Genomic DNA, 24,664 nt, shown 5'->3' with positions numbered 1-24,664 from the left:
CCCCCCCGCTCTGCACTTTTATACAGCAGAAAAACTCAAACAGCAGAACCACAAGGTCTTAGTTCCCCTCTATTGTTGTACTGCTGTGTATTTATTGTTGTACTGCTGTACTCTATTTAATTATGTTTTTATGTCTCGAGTCTTGTTGTGGTCATTTCACATCTGGCCGAGGACAGCAGTTGAAAACTAGCCTGCTGCTAACACTGGCTCGCTCACAGCAATGTAATGTCCTTTAAACACGTGAACACAAAGCAACAGATGACTCTGTGGCTGGAACACAGACGATCAGGAGAAACCAGGTCACAGGGACGATCAGGGGAAACCAGGTCACAGGGACGATCAGGAGAAACCAGGTCACAGGGACGATCAGGGGAAACCAGGTCACAGGGACGATCAGGAGAAACAAGGTCACAGGGACGATCAGGAGAAACCAGGTCACAGGGACGATCAGGAGAAACCAGGTCACCGGGACGATCAGGAGAAACCAGGTCACAGGGACGATCAGGAGAAACAAGGTCACAGGGACGATCAGGAGAAACCAGGTCACAGGGACGATCAGGAGAAACCAGATCACAGGGACGATCAGGAGAAACCAGGTCACAGGGACGATCAGGAGAAACCAGGTCACCGGGACGATCAGGAGAAACCAGGTCACAGGGACGATCAGGAGAAACCAGGTCACAGGGACGATCAGGAGAAACCAGGTCACAGGGACGATCAGGAGAAACCAGGTCACAGGGACGATCAGGAGAAACCAGGTCACAGGGACGATCAGGAGAAACGAGCTGTTTTCTATCAGTTATTACGCAGATTTAAAGGACGCCATTAGCAGATCAATCCCGATGAAAATAAAAGTTCTGCTGGAGGATTCTCAGCCAAACAGACACAATCCAACTGTTATGTTGTATTCCCCTCTGTGGCCACCCACACCCACTTTCTCTTTCTTTAATGTCTGGTGTGTCTGAGTTTGTCTGCCAGGTCTGTGAGCATCAGGAAAACTTATCACGAGAACAGAGCTCCTTTCTGGACCTCAGACGCTGCGACTCTTTCAGCTGTTCGGAAGTGGAAAAGCACATTAGGGTTCATTCTGCCGGCACATTCCCGCGGTGGAGCGGTTCTGTCCAGCCTGACGCACACACACACACACACACACACACACACACACACACACACACACACACACACACACACACACACACACACACACACACACACAGACTTCATCTTGATATTAAATGGGGGCCGTGTGGCTTGAAATAAAATTCCTCGCATGAAGAGGTGGGAAGTAGTGGAGTACAAATACTTCGTTACTGTACTTAAGTACATGTTTCTGATATCAGTACTTTACTCCACTACTTATTTTTCTGATGACTTTTTACTTTTGAACACTAATACCTGTACTTTCTACTTCTCACATGTTGAACTCAAATACCTGTACTTTCTACTTCTTACATGTTGAACTCAAATACCTGTACTTTCTACTTCTCACATGTTGAACACAAATACCTGTACTTTCTACTTCTCACATGTTGAACTCAAATACCTGTACTTTCTACTTCTTACATGTTGAACTCAAATACCTGTACTTTCTACTTCTCACATGTTGAACACAAATACCTGTACTTTCTACTTCTCTCATGTTGAACCCAAATACCTGTACTTTCTACTTCTCTCATGTTGAACTCAAATACCTGTACTTTCTACTTCTTACATGTTGAACTCAAATACCTGTACTTTCTACTTCTCACATGTTGAACTCAATACCTGTACTTTCTACTTCTCTCATGTTGAACCCAAATACCTGTACTTTCTACTTCTCACATGTTGAACTCAAATACCTGTACTTTCTACTTCTCTCATGTTGAACCCAAATACCTGTACTTTCTACTTCTCTCATGTTGAACCCAAATACCTGTACTTTCTACTTCTCTCATGTTGAACTCAAATACCTGTACTTTCTACTTCTTACATGTTGAACTCAAATACCTGTACTTTCTACTTCTCACATGTTGAACTCAAATACCTGTACTTTCTACTTCTCTCATGTTGAACCCAAATACCTGTACTTTCTACTTCTCTCATGTTGAACCCAAATACCTGTACTTTCTACTTCTCACATGTTGAACTCAAATACCTGTACTTTCTACTTCTCTCATGTTGAACTCAAATACCTGTACTTTCTACTTCTCACATGTTGAACCCAAATACCTGTACTTTCTACTTCTCTCATGTTGAACCCAAATACCTGTACTTTCTACTTCTCTCATGTTGAACTCAAATACCTGTACTTTCTACTTCTTACATGTTGAACTCAAATACCTGTACTTTCTACTTCTCTCATGTTGAACTCAAATACCTGTACTTTCTACTTCTTACATGTTGAACTCAAATACCTGTACTTTCTACTTCTTACATGTTGAACTCAAATACTTGTACTTTCTACTTCTCTCATGTTGAACTCAAATACCTGTACTTTCTACTTCTCACATGTTGAACTCAAATACCTGTACTCTCTACTTCTTACATGTTGAACTCAAATACTTGTACTTTCTACTTCTCTCATTTCCCAAACAGCTGGTTCCTTTAGTCTGAATGTGTGTTGGTGCGTGGTCATTATTCTTTAGAGTCACTGCGTGCCTATTGGTTGGAACACGATCCGTGTATCCATCACTTCCTGGTCTTCTCTAAAGAAGAGGGACCAATGGAAACGTTGTCATGTTGCCGTTGGTCACCATGGAAACATTCATTAGCTAACGATGACATTATTGTTCTATTGATATAAAGGGAGGTCAGGTACTCTTTAAAGCAGCTGCTAGCTATGGGTACTTTCTACTGAAGTACACTTCAAAGCCTCTACTTTGACTTGAGTAAAGAAGTTTAGTCAGTACTTCTACTTTCACCAGAGTATTTTTGAACACGAGTATCTGTACTTCTACTTGAGTAAAGGATGTGTTTTTGCCATCTTCGCTCGCTTGTTTAATTCTCCTACGTGGTTTTGGAGGCCGGACACTTTCTGCTCCCGTCCAGGATACGTTTACGTTCTGCAACCGCCTCGTGAAATCATAAGTAATATTCATGTGTTATTTAAACTAACTTGACTTGGAGTGGTTTGATATGTTATTACACACGGAGGAAAGGGAAGAGACGATTACAAGCGTCAGGGGGCTATCAAGAAAACCCAGCATGAAAAATGCCCTAAGAGAAGAAATGCATTAAAAGCATAAAGTTGTTTCAAATATAAAAGTCTCTATCGTTCGGATGTGAGCTTGTTTTAAAGGTGTGTTATTTGTATCTGGGGTGGGGGAGTAATGTTGTTTTGTCTAGACTCGGACCAGCTCCAGTTTCTCTTCGCTTCCTGCTGGGATTAGGAGCTGAGGCCTGTGACATCAGTGGGGGATGAGAGTAAAGATATTCCACTATTAATAACATACTATGGAAAGGGGTTAAAAAATAGAATAGAAAGTCTTTTTCTTCATCTACGGGACATATATGTTACGGCAGCTTTAAACTTTCATTTTGGGTTTCAAATGAACACGTTTAAATACTTTAATGTTGAACAATGTCCACTTAAGTACCTGTATTCACCCTGTGTTTTTGCACCCGTTGATTTAAAGTGTTTTTTTTTAGTTCCGGAACCCAGTGACATCACTAACGAACACTCACGCTCCTATTGGCTAGCGCTAAGGGGGCGGGACATCAATTAATTAATCAATCAATCAATCAATGTTTATTTATAGCCCAATATCACAAATGTTACATTCATCTCAGTGACTTCACAGTGTGTACAGAATATCAGTATGACAATACCACACCCTCTGTCCTCAGACCCTCTGTCCTCAGACCCTCTGTCCTCAGACCCTCTGTCCTCAGACCCTCTGTCCTCAGACCCTCTGTCTTAGACCCTCTGTCCTTAGACTCTCTGTCCTCAGACCCTCTGTCCTCAGACCCTCTGTCCTCAGACCCTCTGTCCTTAGACCCTCTGTCCTCAGACCCTCTGTCCTTAGGACCCTCTGTCCTTAGACCCTCTGTCCTCAGACCCTCTGTCCTTAGACCCTCTGTCCTCAGACCCTCTGTCCTTAGACCCTCTGTCCTTAGACCCTCTGTCCCTAGACCCTCTGTCCTTAGACCCTCTGTCCTCAGACCCTCTGTCCTTAGACCCTCTGTCCTCAGACCCTCTGTCCCTAGACCCTCTGTCCTCAGACCCTCTGTCCTTAGACCCTCTGTCCTTAGACCCTCTGTCCTTAGACCCTCTGTCCTCAGACCCTCTGTCCTTAGACCCTCTGTCATCAGACCCTCTGTCCTTAGACCCTCTGTCCTCAGACCCTCTGTCCTTAGACCCTCTGTCCTTAGACCCTCTGTCCCTAGACCCTCTGTCCTAGACCCTCTGTCCTCAGACCCTCTGTCCTTAGACCCTCTGTCCTAGACCTCTGTCCTTAGACCCTCTGTCCTAGACCCTCTGTCCTCAGACCCTCTGTCCTCAGACCCTCTGTCCTCAGACCCTCTGTCCTCAGACCCTCTGTCCTTAGACCCTCTGTCCTCAGACCCTCTGTCCTAGACCCTCTGTCACTTAGACACTTCTAGCCTTAGAATCTTTCCTTAGACCTCTTGTCCTTAGACTCTCTGTCCTCAGACCCTCTGTCTCGGACTCCTCTGTCCTTAAGACACTCTGATATCAGACTCTCTGCCTGAGAACCCTCTGTCCTCCAGACTCCTTGCCTTAGACCCTCTGTCATCAGACCCTTGTCCCTAGACCTCTGTCTCAGACCCTCTGCCTTGACCTCTGCCTTAGACCCTGTCCTAGACCCTCGTCCTTAGACTATATGTCCTTAGCCCTCTTGTCCTCCGACCCTCTGTACCTCCCACCCTCTGTCCTTACACCCTCTGTCCTCAGACCCTCTGTCCTCAGACCCTCTGTCCTTAGACCCTCACATCGTACAAGGAAAAACTTCCAGAGAAACCCCACAGTCTAAGGGAACATGGAGAAACCTCAGGAGAGCAACAGAGGAGGGATCCCTCTCCAGGACGGACAGACGTGCAATAGATGCCGTGTGTAAATTGAAAAGATAATACATTTGCAACATAGGTAGTCCAGATGTTTGGAAATGCATGTGTGTATAACAGGAAAATGAATCCACGAGGATATCCATCAGGACCGATGATCCAGGACCACAGCCACGCCTCAAGATCCAGGACACAGGACCGCAGGATCATCCATGACTCCGGATCCCAGCGTATACAGACACCAACCATCACTGACCAATCACAACAGAACCAGCCTGCGGCACGGGCCAGGTTAGATAGTTCACTTTAGTCCAAGTGATCTCAGGTCTCAAACGGTTTGGTCACCATTAATGGAAACAATTATTTCCGAAGCACACGTTTATATGATCATTATAGTTATAAAAAAATAAATGAAAAACTATGACAGTAAAACAAGAATACAGTTTAAAAGGGTGATTTGTAAAATATCCATAAAGAAAAAGTAAATCTGTTTCCAGTTCTGTTTCAAATGGGTGTTGAGAGGTTTCCATAGATCTCTCATGTTGCTCTCCACGTGCACCAGATTGATGCTTTCACTTAGAAACAAATCTTAAAAACCACCTATAAAACTGCACGTGACCCCGGTTTACACCTATATGCCGTGAGCTGATTACCGAGCCTTCATTGTAACAGTCGCGGGTACACTGTGTGTGTGCGCGTGGGGAGTGTAGCAGTAGGACATTCCTCTGCAGCGCCCGGTGCCTTCATGGGAAACCCTACATGTTTGAGCACCCTCTATGAAACGTCAAGCTACCCCACAGCACCCCCAAAAGAAACCTCTCTGCCGCCGCCGCCGCTGAGCCTGCGACCCCGCTCTGAAGACACGTGCAGAACAGGCTCGTGGCAAAGTGTTATAACTTACTGTTCTAGAAACGGGATTGCGCAATTGTAATATTTCTTTTGAGCACACAGACTTAAGGAGCATTGTTTTATTATCACTGCTCGAGCAAAGGAATGCTCACGTTCATATTGATGTATTTTAATAAATGTTAACTTGGCCCATCACGTGACTATTTGTGTTGGGGGCGGGGCCTGACAGAACCACGGCAGGAGAGACGCTAAATGATTGATATTTCCCTCAGTATTAAACCGTAGCTTTGATGCAATAAACCAGAGGGCGTCGTGTTACAGTTCACAAATCAGTTTTATTAATTTAAACACAATCAAATAATAATGTCAAAAACATCTGTACACATATTTTGCAGACACAACAATCTTTAGCGTTTCACAATGAGGCCACGAAGTGTTTCCAGTTTGCATTATGATGCAACATAATAAAAAAAAGCGTGCTGTATGAATCTATAAAACATTTCCTCTAGTTTACCTACCATCACCGTGATCTAGCAGCAACGTGTAGACGTGTTGAGAAGACGGGGTGTGTGTGTGTGTGTGTGTGTGTGTGTGTGTGTGTGGGTGGGGGGGGGGGGTCCTAAATGAAATGTAAAAGGCCGACAGTGATCATGTGCAAAGGAGGAAACGCCAGAAACACAGCGAGTGTGTTCCCGTTAAGAAATTCACAGTCGCAGCACATGTCCCGTTTGTTCACACACCTCCCAGGTTTAGTGGCTTTTCTCTCGACACCACAGAAGAAGAAGAAGAAGAAGAAGAAGAAGAAGAAGGGACACAGAATGTAAAATAAAAACACTACGTCATACAAAAGTCCGCTCGCTGTACAAGAGTTGTTATAGCGCTTGTATAAAATATAATAAAACTATTCAAGCCTGCTTTTGTGAATCTCAAATGTGTTGTTTAGCGGCTCCCAGGCGGCGGGACAGTTTCACTTTAAATACACGGGGCTGCACGCGGCTGAAACGCAGAAGGACCTTTCTGGTCAAAGTCGAAATGTGAAGTCTCGACACCCATGGTCTGGACACAACGGTTTATCACACATTAACCTACACGTGCTTACAGAGCACACGGTGAACACATCATTTCCAGCTCCTGCCTTTTTATTATCATTATTAATATTTGTTTAAACTTCAATGAAAAAGCCACCTTTCATACCTACATGAATATAGGAAGGAATAGTCCAGTGATTACAAACTTACACACAGAAAGAGTTCCTCTATACACGATTGTCTCAGCATTGTAAATAACGTTGTAATTTTCTTAAATTATTAGAAAACCCCCTTTTTCCTTTTCTCCTTCCTTCCTCGCCGCGGGTACTTTGTAGAAAGTCTTGTGTCGTCGAGGTACCTTCCCGCACAAAAAGTCTCCGCCCATAAATAACCAGCTCGGGACTCGTGGAGAAGTCGAGCGACAGAAAGAGACGTCTCCAGTAGTGTTTAGTTTAACGTGGAGCGGCTCTCCTCGCAGGCGCGAACACCTCGAAACGTCCCGGCACAAACGGAGTCGCCGTAAAACACGTTGACAGCTTTCTCGGAGAGCGGCTCGTTCACAGTAACCATGGCGAGCAGCTGCAGCGCCGTAAATCCACCTCCAGAGGGACGGACAAAAAAACAAGAGTTCGGGGTTAAGACGAAGTGTGACCGCGTGTCAGCACATCCACCATCTCCTCTCCACAGGGGGGCTCTGTCTGCAGGAGGTGAGGAGGATGATGATGATGAAGGTGGAGGAAGAGGCTCCGCAGTGCTACAAGTACTCCAGGTCCAGAGCGTGGTGCAGGGCCATGAGGTCTGAGTGGCTGGAGATCCTCCAGAAGGGCATGTTGTGCTGGGGGAGAGAGAAAGCACCTTTAGGGTCAGAGACAAGGATGCTGGCTTCACATGACTTCATGTTCTGTGTCATCGTATTCTACTAATTTACCTTTTTGTACTCAGATTGAAATGTCATTTGGAGCGCTTCTGAAGATGCCTAATTAGAAATAAAAACTTTAAACACTGGAGATGTTTGAGGATCAGAGACAAAGACACTGGCTTCACATGCTCCCAGTACTCAGTGTATTCAGATGAGAACTTTACACACGTTCAAATACGTTTTCTGCGCTGGGTTGAATTCCCGTTTGAGCCGCCCGGTGTATCGGAGCTGAAACTGGCTTCACGTGCTTCCAGATTCAAATGTCTTGATGCACATACGGTGTAGACATCTTATGACCCGGACTCTGGACGCTACGTCGTTCATTCAGTGCTTCCGTTTCATCGTTTTTAAAGATAGTCAGTGTTGTACTTTCTCTCGTCTTACACTTCTCTTTCTCTCCAAACGACATTTCAATGTAAGGGTTTTTCCGTAACTCAAGTACTTAAAATAAGTTACATTCGACCCGTCTTTGATTTTCTTTGCGTGGGTTAAAGTCCGTGTTTGTTTGAGTCCTCAGACTTAGATTAGAAATGTTTTTGTTTTGTCGTATCATCATTTATTTGGAGCCCGTCTTCCCGCAGGGACAGAACTAAGACGCGTCCATTCACAGCTCAAGCAGTCGATGTGTGTGACAGCATATCATCCGTGTGTTTCTCCAGGGGATTCTATAGTGATTTATTGAGGAGTGTCTTTTCTCTCGAGGCCTGGAGGTGTGTGTGCAGGAAGTGCCGTCGTCCTACTTAAGCTTTCGTCTCCTCATGACAGCAAACTCATCAAAAACTTCTTCAGTGCAACACACTAAACCCCAGCCCCTCTCTCTCCCCCTCCCCCTCCCCCCCCCTCCCCCTTTATGCTCTCTAATTGGGCCAATCAGCTCATCTGCTCCACCTGGGCACCAACCGTCAAGCCGACCCTGCTCACTGTGGGGTTTGTAGTCTTTTACTGGGTGCCATGATGGTTTGTAGTCCTTCTTATAGCACACACACACACACACACACACACACACACACACACACACACACACACACACACACACACACACACACACACACACACACACACACACACACACACACACACACACACACAACACACACACACACACACACACACACACACACACACACACACACACACACACACACACACACACACACACACACACACACACGGAAATATTCGATTCTGTATTTTTGTTCGAAGAAATCCAATAAAAAAGTGTTAAAAAAGTTTAATTTCTTTATTCTTTGTTGTTTTTTCTCTCCTACATTATCCATACCTGTACTTTGTAATGTCCTCTAAATAAATGCTTGAAAGAAAAAGTCAATAAATGCTTCAAAGAAACCCAAATGTGCAGTTTCAGTGCTGCGCCCTCAGGCTGTGTGCTTGGGAGGCCGCGAGAGCGCTGCTGTTGCCGGGCAGAGAGCGAGGAAACCCGAGTCTCCGAGCATGAAAGGAGCTTGTCAGGTAGACCCTCAGTGTGTGGAGCCCATTACTCCCCCATCCCCTCCCCCTTTCTCCCCCTTATCAAAGGTAAGGCCTCTCCCAGGAATATGTTCCGCTCCGCAGCGCCTGCACTGACCCCTGAACGGCTCTCTGCTTTTTGTTTAGTAAACTGTCTTTGCTCTCACGTTTGAAAGCGGCAGATGCTATCTCTGCCGGGTGACGGGAACAACCGGATTGTTTCGGCGCTCTCAGAGGAACGAGCGTTTGTAGTTCCTCTCGCTGTCAGCTCTGACGTGAGGCGCTTGACGGCTGAAATCGTCGTGTTATTCCACGTCCTCTCTGATGTTGACACAGAAACCTTTTACCGCACGGCGTGTCGCGGGACTCGCACTCAGACGCCGTATCCTCCCATCACCGTCACACTCCAACAACTCCACGCTGAGTGAGCATACGTGCATCTCTGTGGCCCCCGAGGACCGTATGTGTTCAGCTCTCAAAGTACAGATCTATAACTCTACACTGAGAGGTAGCTTCCTACTCGCTCCTCGTCCGTCTTCTTCGTCTCCTTGTTTACCGAGAAACAAAAAGGAGGCTTCTCAATCCCCGCGGCCGTCAGAGGAATACGCCGAGTCGTCTACTAGTGAACACGTTCGGCTTGCTTTGCATCCAAACGGGGAAAAGCCCTCGTCGGATTCCTCTCTCCCGCCCCGCTGTCGGCGTGTGGGACGCGTCGTCTGCTGACGGGCGTGACGCGGCCGCACGTATTCTACTTTCATCAACAATGATTTAAGCGTTCTTATTTACGATGTGGCTGAAAGGCCTCGCTCAGCATTACGTACACCGCGTTCAGCGAGCGGACATATAGTTGTGCCGGTTCCCCCCTCGCGTTTTAAACCTGAGACTTTCTCTTGTCTCGAAGCCTCATAAGAGGATCGGCGGATTAAAGTAAGCGCTGGTTTCGTCCTTAAGACGCGGCAGTATGTTTCGTGCTCCGTGACCGCACGAGGAGAAATCCACTATTTCCGTGTTTCTGCTTCGTCCCCGAACGTCTCACCTTTTTCGAGCCTTGCTCCTCTTCCACGCCGTCTCCGACGACAATGTAAACAACTTTCCTCCCGAACCTCTGGATGACTCTCTCGAAGCAGCTCTCCTTCCCTGAGGAAGAGGGGGAGAAGCGGGATGTCAGTGGTGCGTTCAGGGGGTGCAAACAAAACGAGTTGGTTCAAAGGCGCCGGGTGACGAGAGCCCCCTTTAGAAACACCACGCACCCAGAGGAGAGCAGAGTAAACACTTTGAGGATCCTTGATGAGATCCGAGAGCAGATAGAGGACCTGCTCTGGTGCTCAGACCCCCGAGACAAACGGACCAGAATCAGCTGCAGGCCCTGATGCGTGCTGCGGGGTCTGCAGAGGACCCCAAAGGGACCCTGAAGCCTTCAAGAGGTCTTCTCTGACATGCTGAGGGGGAACTCAAACTCTTACTCAAAAAACAGGACTAGCATGAACGAGCTGTTTTAAAAAGTATCTTTTAATGAAGTAGTGTGTGTGAAGAACAAGTGTGTGTGTTAGCAGATGCTGCCCCTATTGACTTCAATTCATCACGACTGTGTGTGGGACTTTGCTGTTGTTATTTTTAAACATTATTGGACAGTTGTGTACATTTGGTTTCCATCGCCATCCACCATTTTAGCTATCGTGCATTTGAGGAATACAAGTGGCCTCTATCAGGGGTGTCAAACTCAAGGCCCGGGGGCCAAATCCGGCCCGCGACTTCATTTCATGTGGCCCTGCAAGAGCTAGCAAAGAATATAATACGTTTATTAAACGGTTACATGCCGCTTTACAGAAGCACGTTGCCCATAAACTACATGTCCCACAATGCATCTTGTTTTGTGACATGCGCACTGAAGAGACTTGCAATTACTTGCCCTGGACTTCTGCTTTCAGACGGAGTTAATTACTAAGTTATTATCCTATCCCATAATAATCCAATTCAGAGGCAATAATGTAATATAATACATTATTTTATATACATATATTATATATTTATATCGTTACAACCGGCCCTTTGAGTGCAGCCTTTATGCGAATGTGGCCCGCGATGAAATTGAAACTCAAACAAGGAGAAGAAGCGCACTATTTAAAACACTTTCAACAAAAAACAGGACTTGCATGAACGAGCCGTGGAAGCGTTTTAAAAAGTACGGTTTTTAATAAAAGGGAAGAGCAGTTAACAGATGCTTTGTTGTTGTTGTTAAACGCTGCTTTTATTTACTTCACTTCATCAAGACTTTTCTTATTTTGTATGGATTTCTCTAGACCTTCCCCTGGCTCGGGATCACGTATCCTGGCAGACGTCTCTTGTTGTTTTTAAACATTATTGGACATTTCTGTCTATTTTCTTTTATCTAAAGTATCGATTGTTTCCAACGTCTTAGCCATCGTGCCTTTGAGGAATACGAGAGGCCTCCGTCTGGGTGTTTCTGATTCATCGAGACATGCTAGAAAAGTTGTTCTGAATAACCCAAGGTTACCGGGAGTGGGAAATTGAGTTATTCCTTTAACTCTCCAAGAAGCGGGGGCGAAGCTTGATGTTTACTTTGCATTTGAAACAGTGAGGACGGGGAGGACGGGAGGAAGAGGACGGGGGAGATTCTGAGACGAAAAAGAGGGGGGTGTTGTTGCTGAGGAAGGACATAAATGTGCAGAAGTGGTTTCACATGCGGAGCCTGAACAGGAGGCCCCGCTGCAGGAAAACAATCCCAGGCTGATTAGTCCAGAAAGGGAACATGAACGCTCTCCGGTGACGGCGTCTCCGACCCCAACACAGAGGTGTGTCGCTGCTCGTTACACTCAGAGAAGTACAACAACAAGCCCTCACAGACATTCATCCAGTCGTACACGTCGAGTCAGGATGTGTGTACTCCTGATACGACCCGCTGACTTCAGAAGTAGCACTGAGCGAGATATGGGTTTGTTTAGACGATGCTTCATCTGGTTGAGTCGAAACATGATATTTGAGTTGTATCTTTTATTTAGATTTATTAGAAAATCTAGAAAAACTAACATCGGAACAGAAGCCTTTGAGTATTTGCTGCTTATGTTATAGCACTTCCTCACAGAGAAGCGCAGCGACGCGTCTTAAAACCCGGAAGTAAGTTAGCATTTTTACCACGTCCGGTTCCTTCGACACAAAGCAACGGGATCTCTCCGTAGGGTTTAGGAAAGTATCTGAACTACGGTCTGAGGACGAGACGCAACGAAGAGACGCATCACGTTTTGTTCTACGACATTAAATCCGTGATTTCTGAAGAGTGGACGTGTCTGAGAGACGATGGTTGTCACCGAGCGGCTGAACGGGACTACAGAAGTCGTGGAGGCCGTCATTACGCCGAACACGTGAACACTCCTCTAAGTTAGTTTCTGTTCTGCTTGGAAGCGAGTCCCTGCCTCCTGCAAAGTGTTCAGACAGACGCTTCAACTCGTTCCATTTAGAGCAGGGGTTCTCAAAGTGCGGCCCGCGGGCCAATGGCGGCCCTCGGAAATGTTTCTGGCGGCCCGCGATAGTTCATGCGACACGCTGACATGCATGCGTTGTATTTTAATCCTCCGTGGTCGTATCTAGAAAGAATTAGAATGGAATTTAAGAATGGTGAAACTGCGCCCCCTGGGCTGTCATTCCTAAATTAGGAATGACAGCTTGTGGAAAGTTTGCTAGACTACTGGTTGCATGGCAACTAGGCATCTCGCGAGTTGCGGTAATTGGTTGGTACAATAAAGAAAGGATTTGTTTTGGAATTATTTTGTGTTCCGTTTTTTTCTTGGGCGGCCCTCGATCCAATATTGAGTACCCTGATTTAGAGTCTGTGTGTTTGAATCTGGATCTGAAGTCGGCGTGGCGTTGAAGCAGCGACCCGGCTGTAGCTCCTTTATAGCATAACGTTAGCATTTCGCTTCTGGCGACTAGATTTATGATTCGAAATTATAAAATAGACATGTGGAGATTATCCGGCTGAACAAAACGCGATCCGTCTCTTCGATGCGTCTCAACCACAGACCTGAGTTCCAGCTGTTTTCCTAAGTCCTGTGGAGACATCGCTTTATGACGGAGGAAGGAGTTCACTTCCGGGTTTCAGGACGCGTCCCGGCGGTTCTCTATTCTGGTGAATATAGTTCTCAATGAGTTCTCCAGCTGATTACAAGATCAGACTTCTCTAAATATCCCGTCTTAGTTCAAGGATTCTCTCCACGTTAATTCTCACTTGTTCTCTTGGCAGATGTTTGGACTGCTTTCACGTGAAGACATCGTGTTTTCATATTATTGTTTTTGGAGACATGTCGCCGGTTGGAGGCCGTCGGGGTCCTCGCACTCTGTTCTTCTGTTTCTACGGTGGCTTCAATGCTTTGTGTCTCGTTGCGGGAGTTCGTCCCCTTTCTAAAGTCTCTCTCCGCCCCTTTCTGCTCGTCCTCCTTCAGTTGTCTTCTAATGTCTCCGTGGTCGTCGATGTTTCCTTGCAGTCACTTCTTTGAGTCTCTCAGACGGTGTGTGTCTGCTCGTTCCACATACAACAACAAGCAGAGAGATTCATCAAATCAGTACCTATTTTGGTTGCACTATAAATATTCTCGATGGGAAAGACGATCCCCAGGCCGTAGAGCAGGACTTTGGCGAGCGCCGGGATGAGCTGCGTGGTGGTGACCAGGATGTTCACACAGTTAGACCTGCAGAGAAACACAGACTCATCAGTCAAAGTCAAAGCTTGAAAAGGAAGCATCAAGGGATGGTCGTGGGGTATAATAATAAATAATAATATATAATATTTTTATAGCGCCTTTCAGGAAACCCAAGGTCGCTTTACAAGTCGGGTAGGGGGGGGGGGAGTAGGGGAAAAAAGGCAGACAGGTTAAGGGGGTGGGGGGGGGGAATCTTTGGATTAATCAGATACATGTAATGCATTGTAATTTCATATAATATAAGGCAAGTTTATTTATACAGCACTGCCGATTTCTATTCCATATTTTATTCCTTTTTTATTCCATTCCATTTCCATGTAAATACTGTTATATTTTAGACTATATTTTCTACTATATTTCGTATTAACTTGAATCTTTTTTTAATAATTCTTTACATTTTTAATATTTTTCTAGTTCTCTATCTGTGTATTTAATTTTTTGTTTTACTTTTATGTATGCACCACGACATCAAGTCAAATTCCTCGTACGTGTCAATCTACCTGGTGATGAAAAATGGAAGACGTTACGAGCATTAAGAAGCAATTATAAAATGGAATTTAAATTTGTTTTAAAAGCAAAGATAATAAAACATGAATAAAAGTTACAGTGCGAGATGTGATATTTCTCCTCAGCGGATTGACATCTTTTAGATTGGAGCATAATAACTGCACGTCTCCACGTTGGGTTCCGACTCTGGGGACACACGGCTTCATAAATCAGTGTGAGGGAGGACAAAGGAAAGTCTCTCTCAAAATAAGAAATCAGAGCGCTGGCGTTTCCTCGGAGCTGGAATTATTTACACCACATGTGAGTTTATATACGTGCGGTGTGGGACTGGGTACAACTTTCCTCCGTGGAGTCCTACCTTGAGTGGATTAATGTTAGTGCTTTCAGTGCCAGTGTTAACCAGGAGTCCGTCAAGGCTTCAATTTCTGCTCGCAATTGCAACCAGGCTTCTCTTTTGGCCGGGCCCAGCAGACCTGAAATGCAGGGGAACATTGTTTGGGTTGGACCGGCACTCCGAATACCGCTGAAATTTACAAAATTCACCCTGACCAAGTGGTGCGGCATGTGTGCTTTTAGACCGTACACACACATATACGAATACCAACACACACACACACAGACATATAAGAATACCAGCATACACACACGCGCACACACACACATATATATAAGAATACCAGCACACACACACACACACACACACACACACACACACACACACACACACACACACACACACACACACACACACACACACACACACACACACACACACACACACACACACACACACACACACACACACACACACACACACACACACACACACACACACACACACACACACACACACACACACACACACACACACACACACACACACACACACACACACACACACACACACACACACACACACACACACACACACACTTTCTCCTCCACAGATCTGCATGTTGGGGATTACCTCCGACGTTATTTTTGTAGGTGGTGTAGATTTCTTTTACTCTTCTGTAGCGGAAGGCCAGTTTTCTCATCCAGTCCACGCCCCCCCGCACGCCTGTGGCCAGACATAGATTTGCGCTGGTGGCCGCTGCGTGGAAACCATCAGCGCCGAAGTTATACGTACTGAGAGGAAGACAAAGAAAGAACGGTTCCGTCAGCACAGAAAGCACAGGGATCGGTTTATTCTGAATACGTGGGACGAAAGCGCCGTACCTCAGGTCCTGGCCGTTATCATCGGAGGAGACGTCGTCGATATGGACCTGGTCACACTCCTGCAACACACAGAATAACAGATTGAGTACTGTAGGATACACACATCGTTAAGGAGGGCTTTCTGTCTTGGTGAAGGACACTCCACACATGTTTTCAGGTCGAGAAATAATATGTTTATACAGGAATTTGTGTTTTTTCTGGCATGCGAGACTTAAACGCTCAATAAAAATAACAAAAAAGTCTGTTGTATTTAGACGTATGGTGGCAGAATGGGAAGCACCCACTGGGAAGTCCTGCAGAACACAGTAAGGGAAGCAGTTTGACGTTAAAGAAGCTAACATTAGCTCAGCTTGCCTCTCTCATAACGTCCCATCCAAACATCCCATCACCAAAAACCTTCAGCCAAGTTAAAAAGCACCAAGATCTAAAATGTGAAGAGTTAAAATGTGGATAAGAACTGGATAAGAAGCCGCTTTAGGAGAGTGACTAGCAGCTGATGCATACGAGAAGGAGGTACCGCCATCCTTCTCGTATGTGAGTGTAGTGTAGACGATAAAAAAAGACATATTTCTCAACTTTTTCCATCGTGTTGGAAGACTTCTCACAGCTCCTTCTTTTGGACATTTTTAAGTGGAAACATTGCATTTTTTACCCTCAATCTTCTCCGCCTTGACTTTCTCTCTGTTTACACCACTTCTCTTCATCTGTGCAAACCCAAAGTGAGCTCCTCCTCGTCAGAGCGCTGCCACTAGAGGGGTCTAAAGATATACCAGACACAAGCAATTAGGGCTCAATCCAGAAACTCTAAACACTCCGGGGGTTGGCATGTGAGAGCGATGTCTGCGCGCAGCGATATATATACATACAGTAGAAGGAAGTACGAGGAGACTTGGCATTCATAGTGTGTGTGTGTGTGTGTGTGTGTGTGTGTGTGTGTGTGTGTGTGTGTGTGTGTGTGTGTGTGTGTGTGTGTGTGTGTGTGTGTGTATCAGAGGTGGGAAGTAGTAGAGTACAAATACTTTGTTACTGTACTTAATTACATGTTTCTGGTATCAGTACTTTACTCCACTACTTATTTTTCTGACGACTTTTTACTTTGACTTCTTACATGTTGAACTCAAATACCTGTACTTTCTACTTCTTACATGTTGAACTCAAATACCTGTACTTTCTACTTCTTACATGTTGAACCCAAATACCTGTACTTTCTACTTCTTACATGTTGAACTCAAATACCTGTACTTTCTACTTCTCTCATGTTGAACTCAAATACCTGTACTTTCTACTTCTTACATGTTGAACTCAAATACCTGTACTTTCTACTTCTTACATGTTGAACTCAAATACCTGTACTTTCTACTTCTTACATGTTGAACTCAAATACCTGTACTTTCTACTTCTCACATGTTGAACTCAAATACCTGTACTTTCTACTTCTCACATGTTGAACCCAAATACCTGTACTTTCTACTTCTTACATGTTGAACTCAAATACCTGTACTTTCTACTTCTTACATGTTGAACACAAATACCTGTACTTTCTACTTCTTACACGTTGAACCCAAATACCTGTACTTTCTACTTCTTACACGTTGAACCCAAATACCTGTACTATAACACGATCCGTGTATCCATCACTTCCTGGTCTTCTCTAAAGAAGAGGGACCAATGGAAACGTTGTCTCTCTCTCTTTAAAACAGCTGGTAGTATTTTTAAACACGAGTATCTGTATTTCTACTTGAGTAAAGGATGTGTGTACTGTTGTCATCTCTGGTGTGTGTGTGTGTGTGTGTGTGTGTGTGTGTGTGTGTGTGTGTGTGTGTGTGTGCATCTCTAAACATGTGTTCCCTGTGGGGGTGCAGCCTCTTGGAAAGGTGGAGGCGTTCTGCAGCTCCGCACTGATTCCTCCGGTACGCAGTAACACAATCCAGACTTTCTGGTAAATGTAACCTACTAGAAAAATTGAACCTGATGCTAACCGCCAATGAAATTATGACCTCTGATTGCTGCTGCGCCACACAGCAACACGGCCTCGGGGCCAAGCAGCCAGCCAGAGAGCAGCAGAAAGCAGACGAAAAATCTGTTATTAGTTTTCCGTTTATAGGGGAGCAGGTTCCTCCCCCTCTTCCTCCCCCTCTTCCTCCCCCTCACAGCGTCCTGCCTTGGCATTCAGACAGAGATGGCAAGAGTACACATCCTTTACTCAAGTAGAAGTGCAGATACTCGTGTTTAAAAATACTCTGGTGAAAATAGAAGTACTGACTACACTTCTTTACTCAAGTGAAAGTAAAGAACTTTGAAGTGTACTTCCGTAGAAAGTACCCATAGCTAGCAGCTGTTTTAAAGAGTACCTGACCTCCCTTTATATCAATAGAACAATAATGTCATTCAGACTAAAGGAACCAGCTGTTTGGGAAATGAGAGAAGTAGAAAGTACAGGTATTTGAGTTCAACATGAGAGAAGTAGAAAGTACAGGTATTTGTGTTCAACATGTGAGAAGTAGAAAGTACAGGTATTTGTGTTCAACATGTGAGAAGTAGAAAGTACAGGTATTTGTGTTCAACATGTAAGAAGTAGAAAGTACAGGTATTTGAGTTCAACATGTGAGAAGTAGAAAGTACAGGTATTTGTGTTCAACATGTAAGAAGTAGAAAGTACAGGTATTTGAGTTCAACATGTAAGAAGTAGAAAGTACAGGTATTTGAGTTCAACATGTAAGAAGTCAAAGTAAAAAGTCTTCAGAAAAATAAGTAGTGGAGTAAAGTACTGATACCAGAAACATGTACTTAAGTGTAACGAAGTATTTGCACTCCACTACTTCCCACTCTGAGCAGCTACGTGTGGCCTCAAGAGATAAATGTGATCGGTTTCGCTGCGTCCTAATCTAGAGTTCTAAAAGCCCAACAAAAAGCCCAGTCTCACCTGTTTAAAGTTACGTGTGAAATAATAATTTATCCTGGAAATTGAAGCTTAAAGACGAGAATTCCTGCGAAAAATCCCTCCCGATTTTTTAAGCTTTTAATTAAGTCTCATCCGGCTGTTAAGACGGGAAAACCCAGAAAGGACTTCCTTGTTTTAAGTCGATGTGAGCGCGGCCAAACGCTGACGTTATTGCATTCCTCTGTAATGCCGGAGCAGGGTAAGGGTAAGGGCTTTGGACTGTAAACCTCTTTTATTTTACTGGTTCCCCTCTGAACAAATTTTTCATCTCCCTGGATTTGTGGGGGAGAGAGAGGAGGGGAGAGAGAGGGGGGGAGAAACTCAAACCAGCTGTTCTTTAACAGAATTAAAATCTTGACCCTGGACCCCGGCTCTAATGCAGCCATTTTCTCGCCAAGCCTCTCCCAGAAAGCCTCGAGATCCAAAGAGGAAAAGACTTCGACCCCTTGACCCCTCTCCCCTCCCCGATAAGGGGGGAGGAATCCAAAGCGACCTCACTTGGAGCCCCAATAATCTGTTTCCAGACACTCGCCAGCCGATCTCTAATAGACGAAGAAAGCAGCAATTTGTCCCGGCTTGAAGACAAACGTAAGGATAATTTATGTCTGCAGATTATCCTCCGATGCAACCGAAGCCAGGGGCGTGTTTAAATCCTTAAGTAGTGAGTGTGTGTTCAGGAAAACAAGAAGTGCACTAAGCCTCTCCTTTTGCATGCTTCCATTATCCAGTAATTGGTATCATTGGCTAATTGCACGCTGTCTCCTGGTTCCTTGTTTGATGACAATAGCTCCTTTCCTCTGTCATGTGTTTCTCAGAGTCTGACGGTTTGCTCCGGAGCTCCAACACGACCCGAAACCACATCAACGTGTCTCCGTAACGACCCCGAACTGCGTATTGTAATGGCCCGCCTGATTATGAATGATTTTTCACGGACTTTTCCGAATCCACAGAGCTAATAAACACACGAGACCTCAACAAAAACAGCCCAGAAAAATACACTTTAATAGCGTAGTGAAATGAATTGTTTCTGCGTGTTTCGTAGTTCTCTAATCACGAGGAGTTATATCGCTTAATTAACAGCTGAGAGCTCCACGTTCTCCCGCGAATAAAAAGAGGGGGTTGTTGGAAAAAACGCTCCCAGAATTACTGCTCCCAGCTGGGGTCGCTTCCTGGAGGAGGAGGAGGTGTGTGTGTGTGTGTGTGTGTGTGTGTGTGGTGCAGTCCGCCTCACACACACTCATTAGGAGGCACTTCTGACGGCCTCGTAAACACCACAGAGTCGCGGACGGTGCAGGTTAAGCACCGCCGTGGAGTGGAACTGTGAGGAGGGGGAGTTTTTAAGGTAAGGGTACATCATGAAGTCATGCATGTAGTTATAGTATCGATGGCATCTCATGCACGACTTAATGCAGGAACTAAACCTTCATCAATGCATCGACTACGGTTTCTCAATCATCACGACTTCTGGGTTATCAGTGATGTCTTCTTCAGCGATAGAGCCTTCTCCATCGCTGCCCCCACCCTCTGGAACGCCCTCCCACAACACATCAGAGACTGCGCCGACCCCCCCACTTTCAAAACACACCTCTTCAGACTGGCTTTTAATCTGTGAATTATGCTGTGTTGCTGTTTTTTAAATGTTATTTTATCATGTTTTATCACCACTGTGAAGCATCTTTGAGCACCTGGAAAAGCGCTTTGAAATGCAATGTATTATTATTATTATTATTATACGGATCTGCCTATGACCGACCGACCGACCGACCGGGCCAACGCTTTATTGGAAGGGGCCCAGTCATGATGGAGTTACTCATCGATACACCACCTTGCTGTGCCCGGTCACTTCGTTGGCCTGTCCTTTATAACTGCAGATCCGTATGAAGAAGATTCACTAATAACCCAGAAGACATGATGATCGGTGGTTTTGGCGCAGCGGTTAGAGCGTTGGTCATCAAGGGGCGTTGGTGAACTCCAGTTCGAATCCCGCCTCGGCTACATGTCTAATATGTGTAATGTGTACTTGTAAAGCGCTTTGAGCAGCTGTAAAAGCGCTCTAATAAAAAATGTAATGCATTATTATTATTATTATTGAGAAACCCTAGTTGATGCATTGATGAAGGTATTGTTCCTGCATTAAGTCTTGCATGAGATACCACTGATACTATAACTACGTGAACGGATTCATGATGATTAATGTACCCTTACCGTAAAGTGTTACCGGGTTTTTCAACGTCACTCCAGCATATTTGGATGGATATGTTTTGAAATGCTAATAAATAGAGTTACGTGGAACAGATCTGAAGAACGCACAACAAGCCAAGAACACGTGTTTCTGTCAGTCAGCACTTTCTAAAATGCAGATTCTCCTTTGATTGGGAGCGTTGATTTATCTCGTGGGGAATCTGTATCTCCAATGTCGTACCTCAACACCGAGCGACATGTACGGGAAAACACGGAACGGGTTTGTCGTGAATGCAAGGAAAAACATTGCAGGGACAAGAACGTGAAGAGTTACGTCTGTTTGAGGGAAACAAGATCACGAGATCGGCTAATGATAGAACTGGATCTTTGAACACGTAACGAGAGCATCTGCACCTCAAGATGTCTTACGCGACAACGGTTTAGAAACATCTGCACGATGCAATATAAAGTCAGACTTCTCAACCACTCGACTGTAAAACATTTTCATCTAGAAATCTTATGAACTTGTGAAGCTGAGCATGCTGGGAGATATGTCCAACAGCTACGCCCCGTCTTCTTCTTCTTCTGTTGAGTTTTATGCGGGTTTCAATCCATATCTGTTGCGTGACTCGCGTCGGTTGGACTGTCCCAGAGCCACTTCCGACATTGCCATTGCATGATGTGTGAAAAGGCGCCGAACGTGGATGTCCCTGTAGTTTAAGTGTTAAATATTCCAGTGTTTCAAACATGCAGGACTTAATACAAATGATTCCCAATCACTTAAAGCAGGGGTGTCAAACTCAAGGCCCGGGGGCCAAATCCGGCCCGCGACTTCATTTTATGTGGCCCACAAGAGCTTGCAAAGAATATAATGCGTTTATTATACGGTTACATGCCACTTTACAGTTTATCTATATATGTTCATTTTAATTCATTTCTCCTTAATTGTATTCATCTGTGTGAATCTGCGGTCCTGTTTTTCAATTTCACCCTGTTGCTGTTAAACTATTGAATTTCCCCACAGGGATTAATAAAGGTCCATCTTATCTTATCTTACAGAAGCACGTTGTAAATAAACTACCATCCATACATCCCACAATGCATCTCATTTTGTGACATGCGCACTGAAGAGACTTCTGGCTTTCAGACGTAGTTAATTATGAAGTTATTACCCTATCCAATAAAACGCCAATGCAGAGGCAATACTATAATATAATACATTATTTCATATATATATTATGTATTTATATATGTATATTTATATAGTTACAACCGGCCCTTTGAGTGCAAGCATAATGCTAATCTGGCCCACGATGAAATTAAGTTTGACACCCCTGACTTAAAGGTAGTTTAAGAAACCGGCTTGAGGTACACTTGTTGTTATATTCCATGGAATGCTCTTAACATCCCGACAGCAATGAATATCTGAAGTGCTTTGACAACAAATCTATAAAAAATATCATCTGTGGAAGCCGTGGCGCTGTGAAAAGCACGACCAATCATCTGAGCCGGCTAAAGTAACTGGATGGCCTACCTGCCTGTCAGCCTTCCATCGGGGCACAGACTTATCTCGTGCCCTCATTGGTCACGTGTGAGTTGGGGGAGGGACTCTGAGAGGAAGTGGCAGATTTCTTCCGGTCGTGTATTTTCAAATTCTAGCGCACTCGAGCCGGTTTCTCCAACCTCACCTACCCCACCTTTAAAGCGCCTGATATATTTAGATTACCATGAGCAACCTTTCATTTCGTCAGTGTCAGTTTGAGGGGCAGTCGGAGAGTTTCTTTGAACATGTCTTTCCCACCGAATCCCCCCGATCTCGCCTCACCAAGCAAACAGTGGTCTGTCTAAAACCTACAATCACCGCTAACTGGCTCCAGATGCTCCTACTGTCCTCAGGAGCGAAGACCCTCGAACCAGAAGCCGTCGCAATTACTCCTTATGCAAACACTGGGTCCTTCTGCTGAATTCATCAGCCCGCATTCCTGCCTTTTATCTCCCAACAGCTTTTATCTGTGCACGAGGAAAAATGCTCAACAATTGAAGACAGGATGCCTCCATCTCGACATCCTTCACTCTCTCTTCCTCCGCTGGAAAGGAGAGGAAGCTATCAGAGCCCTCTTTGTTCCCGGGGCATCCGTCAGTAAGCAATCAGCGCCGAGTCTTCCTGTAGCTCCGAGTGCTGACTGCTATCAGGACCGAGAGGACGAGGACAAAGACCACGCATGTTACTCACGAGGACCGTCTTTCCGAACCACTGAGAGTTCCCCGTGAAGCTCAGAGTCACACATGCAATACTTAGCAGAAGAGCATTGCCGGATCATTCTTCAATTTGAGTCTTTTGGTACTTGTTTCGTGTCTCTTTGCGGCTGTGTTGCATGTCTCTGTAGTCACTTTAGGCGCATTCACACCGCAGTGCTTTTCCCACAAAGGTTCATGAACTAAGTACAGATCGCGTTCACACCGGAATAAGTCCCTGGGGGAGGATGAGGCAAATGAAGCCGCTGACGTCACTTCTTCTTCTTCTTCTGCTTTGGGTTTACTGGCAGGCCGCAAACCACTTCACGGCGTATACTGCCCCCGGAGTCCCCGGCCGGAAGTCCCCGGCCGGAAGTCCCCGGAGTTGGGGAAGGCTTCAGTAGAAGCTGCTGGGAGTCCCAGCAGCTTCTACTGAAGCCTTCCGAGTAAATCGCCAGGACGCCGACACCTCCTCATCTCCACCGCTCCCATGTTTTATTTTGTGTTGCCATAAGTTAGTCTCTCTGCGTTTCTGCGCTGGGCTAATGCTAATGCTAATAATGCTAATGCGAGGATAATAAAATGGCGGCTTCACAACACTTTTTGGGAGTTTTACGGGGCGTGGTTTGCAATCCGCCCAGCCAATCAGACATAGGAACCTTTCCCCCCCCCCTAGAGAGCAGGGACGGAAAAGGGGTGAAAAGGTTTTCATGAACTAATTTTAGTTCCGTCTCTTGTGTGAACGCAACAATTCAGAATTAAAGTGGGAAAAGTACTGCGGTGTGAACGCGCCTTTTGAGCCTCTTCCTTGATGCCGTGTGTCTGCTTGAGTGACATTTGGTAGCTGAAGGCCATAGGGGCTCTGACACTTTGAGCCCCTGGACCTGTGCCCGGTAGACCCCGTCAGTAGTCTTTTAGGACATTCTTAGAGATCGTGTCTCTTTGGGTAACTTTGTTTTTGTCTGTGGTCATTTTGCTTATTTTCGAGTCTATGTTAATGTTTCCTTGCAGTCACTTTGAGTCTCTTCCTGGTTGGTGAGCGACTCTTTGAGCGACGTATTGCAGGTGGAAGCCCAGAGGGGCCCCCGCCCGTTCTCCATTGATGGAAACAAGCGGCCCCCCTCTCCCTCAGGTGAGCTGTGGGGAGGGGGTGGGTGGTCAGACCTCAGTGTGAGCGATAACAGCCGTCATCACAGCATTCCTCCTGACCTACAGGCTAATGCCATGTGAAAAAGACTCATCCATGGTTCGCAGGTTCTCAATACCGCCACTACTGTCATCCCCCCGCGGCCCGTGACCCCCAGAAGCTTCCTCCTCTGTTCCCACCACAGGGAGGAGGAGGAGGAGGAGGAGGAGGAAGAGGAGGAGGGGGCTGCGATTACCTGGGGGTCAAACACAGGATGTGGGTAACAAAGGGAGAGTTCTTCAAAAAACTCCACTTCATTCCACCGATCCACAATCTGTGCTCGAACAGACACGGAATTCAAACACGGCGCCAAACAAAGCACAGGTAGAGAGAGAGGGAGGGAGAGGGAGAGAGAGAGAGAGAGAGAGAGAGAGGGGGAGGGAGAGAGAGGGGGAGAGAGAGGGCGAGAGAGGGAGAGAG

At 45.6% G+C, this 24,664-nt stretch overlaps 1 protein-coding gene across 13 annotated transcripts in view; it reads right to left on the bottom strand.

The window, feature by feature from the left end:
- Window positions 1-7,547: 7,547 nt before the first annotated feature.
- Window positions 7,548-24,664, bottom strand: part of eya1 (EYA transcriptional coactivator and phosphatase 1) — a 127,125-nt gene continuing 110,008 nt past the window's right edge. For 9 of the 13 annotated variants that reach the window (XM_034078742.2, XM_034078738.2, XM_034078736.2 and 6 more), the window contains 7 exons: window positions 15,702-15,760; window positions 15,451-15,611; window positions 14,842-14,956; window positions 13,843-13,964; window positions 10,298-10,398; window positions 7,807-7,854; window positions 7,548-7,713 (listed from right to left, as the gene is read on the bottom strand). In XM_034078742.2, coding sequence (XP_033934633.1) covers window positions 7,633-7,713; window positions 7,807-7,854; window positions 10,298-10,398; window positions 13,843-13,964; window positions 14,842-14,956; window positions 15,451-15,611; window positions 15,702-15,760 — 687 coding nt within the window. In that variant the 3' untranslated portion in view covers window positions 7,548-7,632. The remainder of the gene's footprint in view (window positions 7,714-7,806; window positions 7,855-10,297; window positions 10,399-13,842; window positions 13,965-14,841; window positions 14,957-15,450; window positions 15,612-15,701; window positions 15,761-24,664) is intronic. The other 4 variants (XM_034078743.2, XM_034078749.2, XM_034078745.2 and 1 more) reach the window with 1 other exon arrangement.

The sequence above is a fragment of the Pseudochaenichthys georgianus genome, unplaced genomic scaffold (assembly GCF_902827115.2).
Source record: "Pseudochaenichthys georgianus unplaced genomic scaffold, fPseGeo1.2 scaffold_475_arrow_ctg1, whole genome shotgun sequence".
NCBI classification, from domain to species: Eukaryota; Metazoa; Chordata; class Actinopteri; order Perciformes; family Channichthyidae; genus Pseudochaenichthys; species Pseudochaenichthys georgianus.
This window is presented reverse-complemented; position numbering and strand designations above follow the sequence as displayed.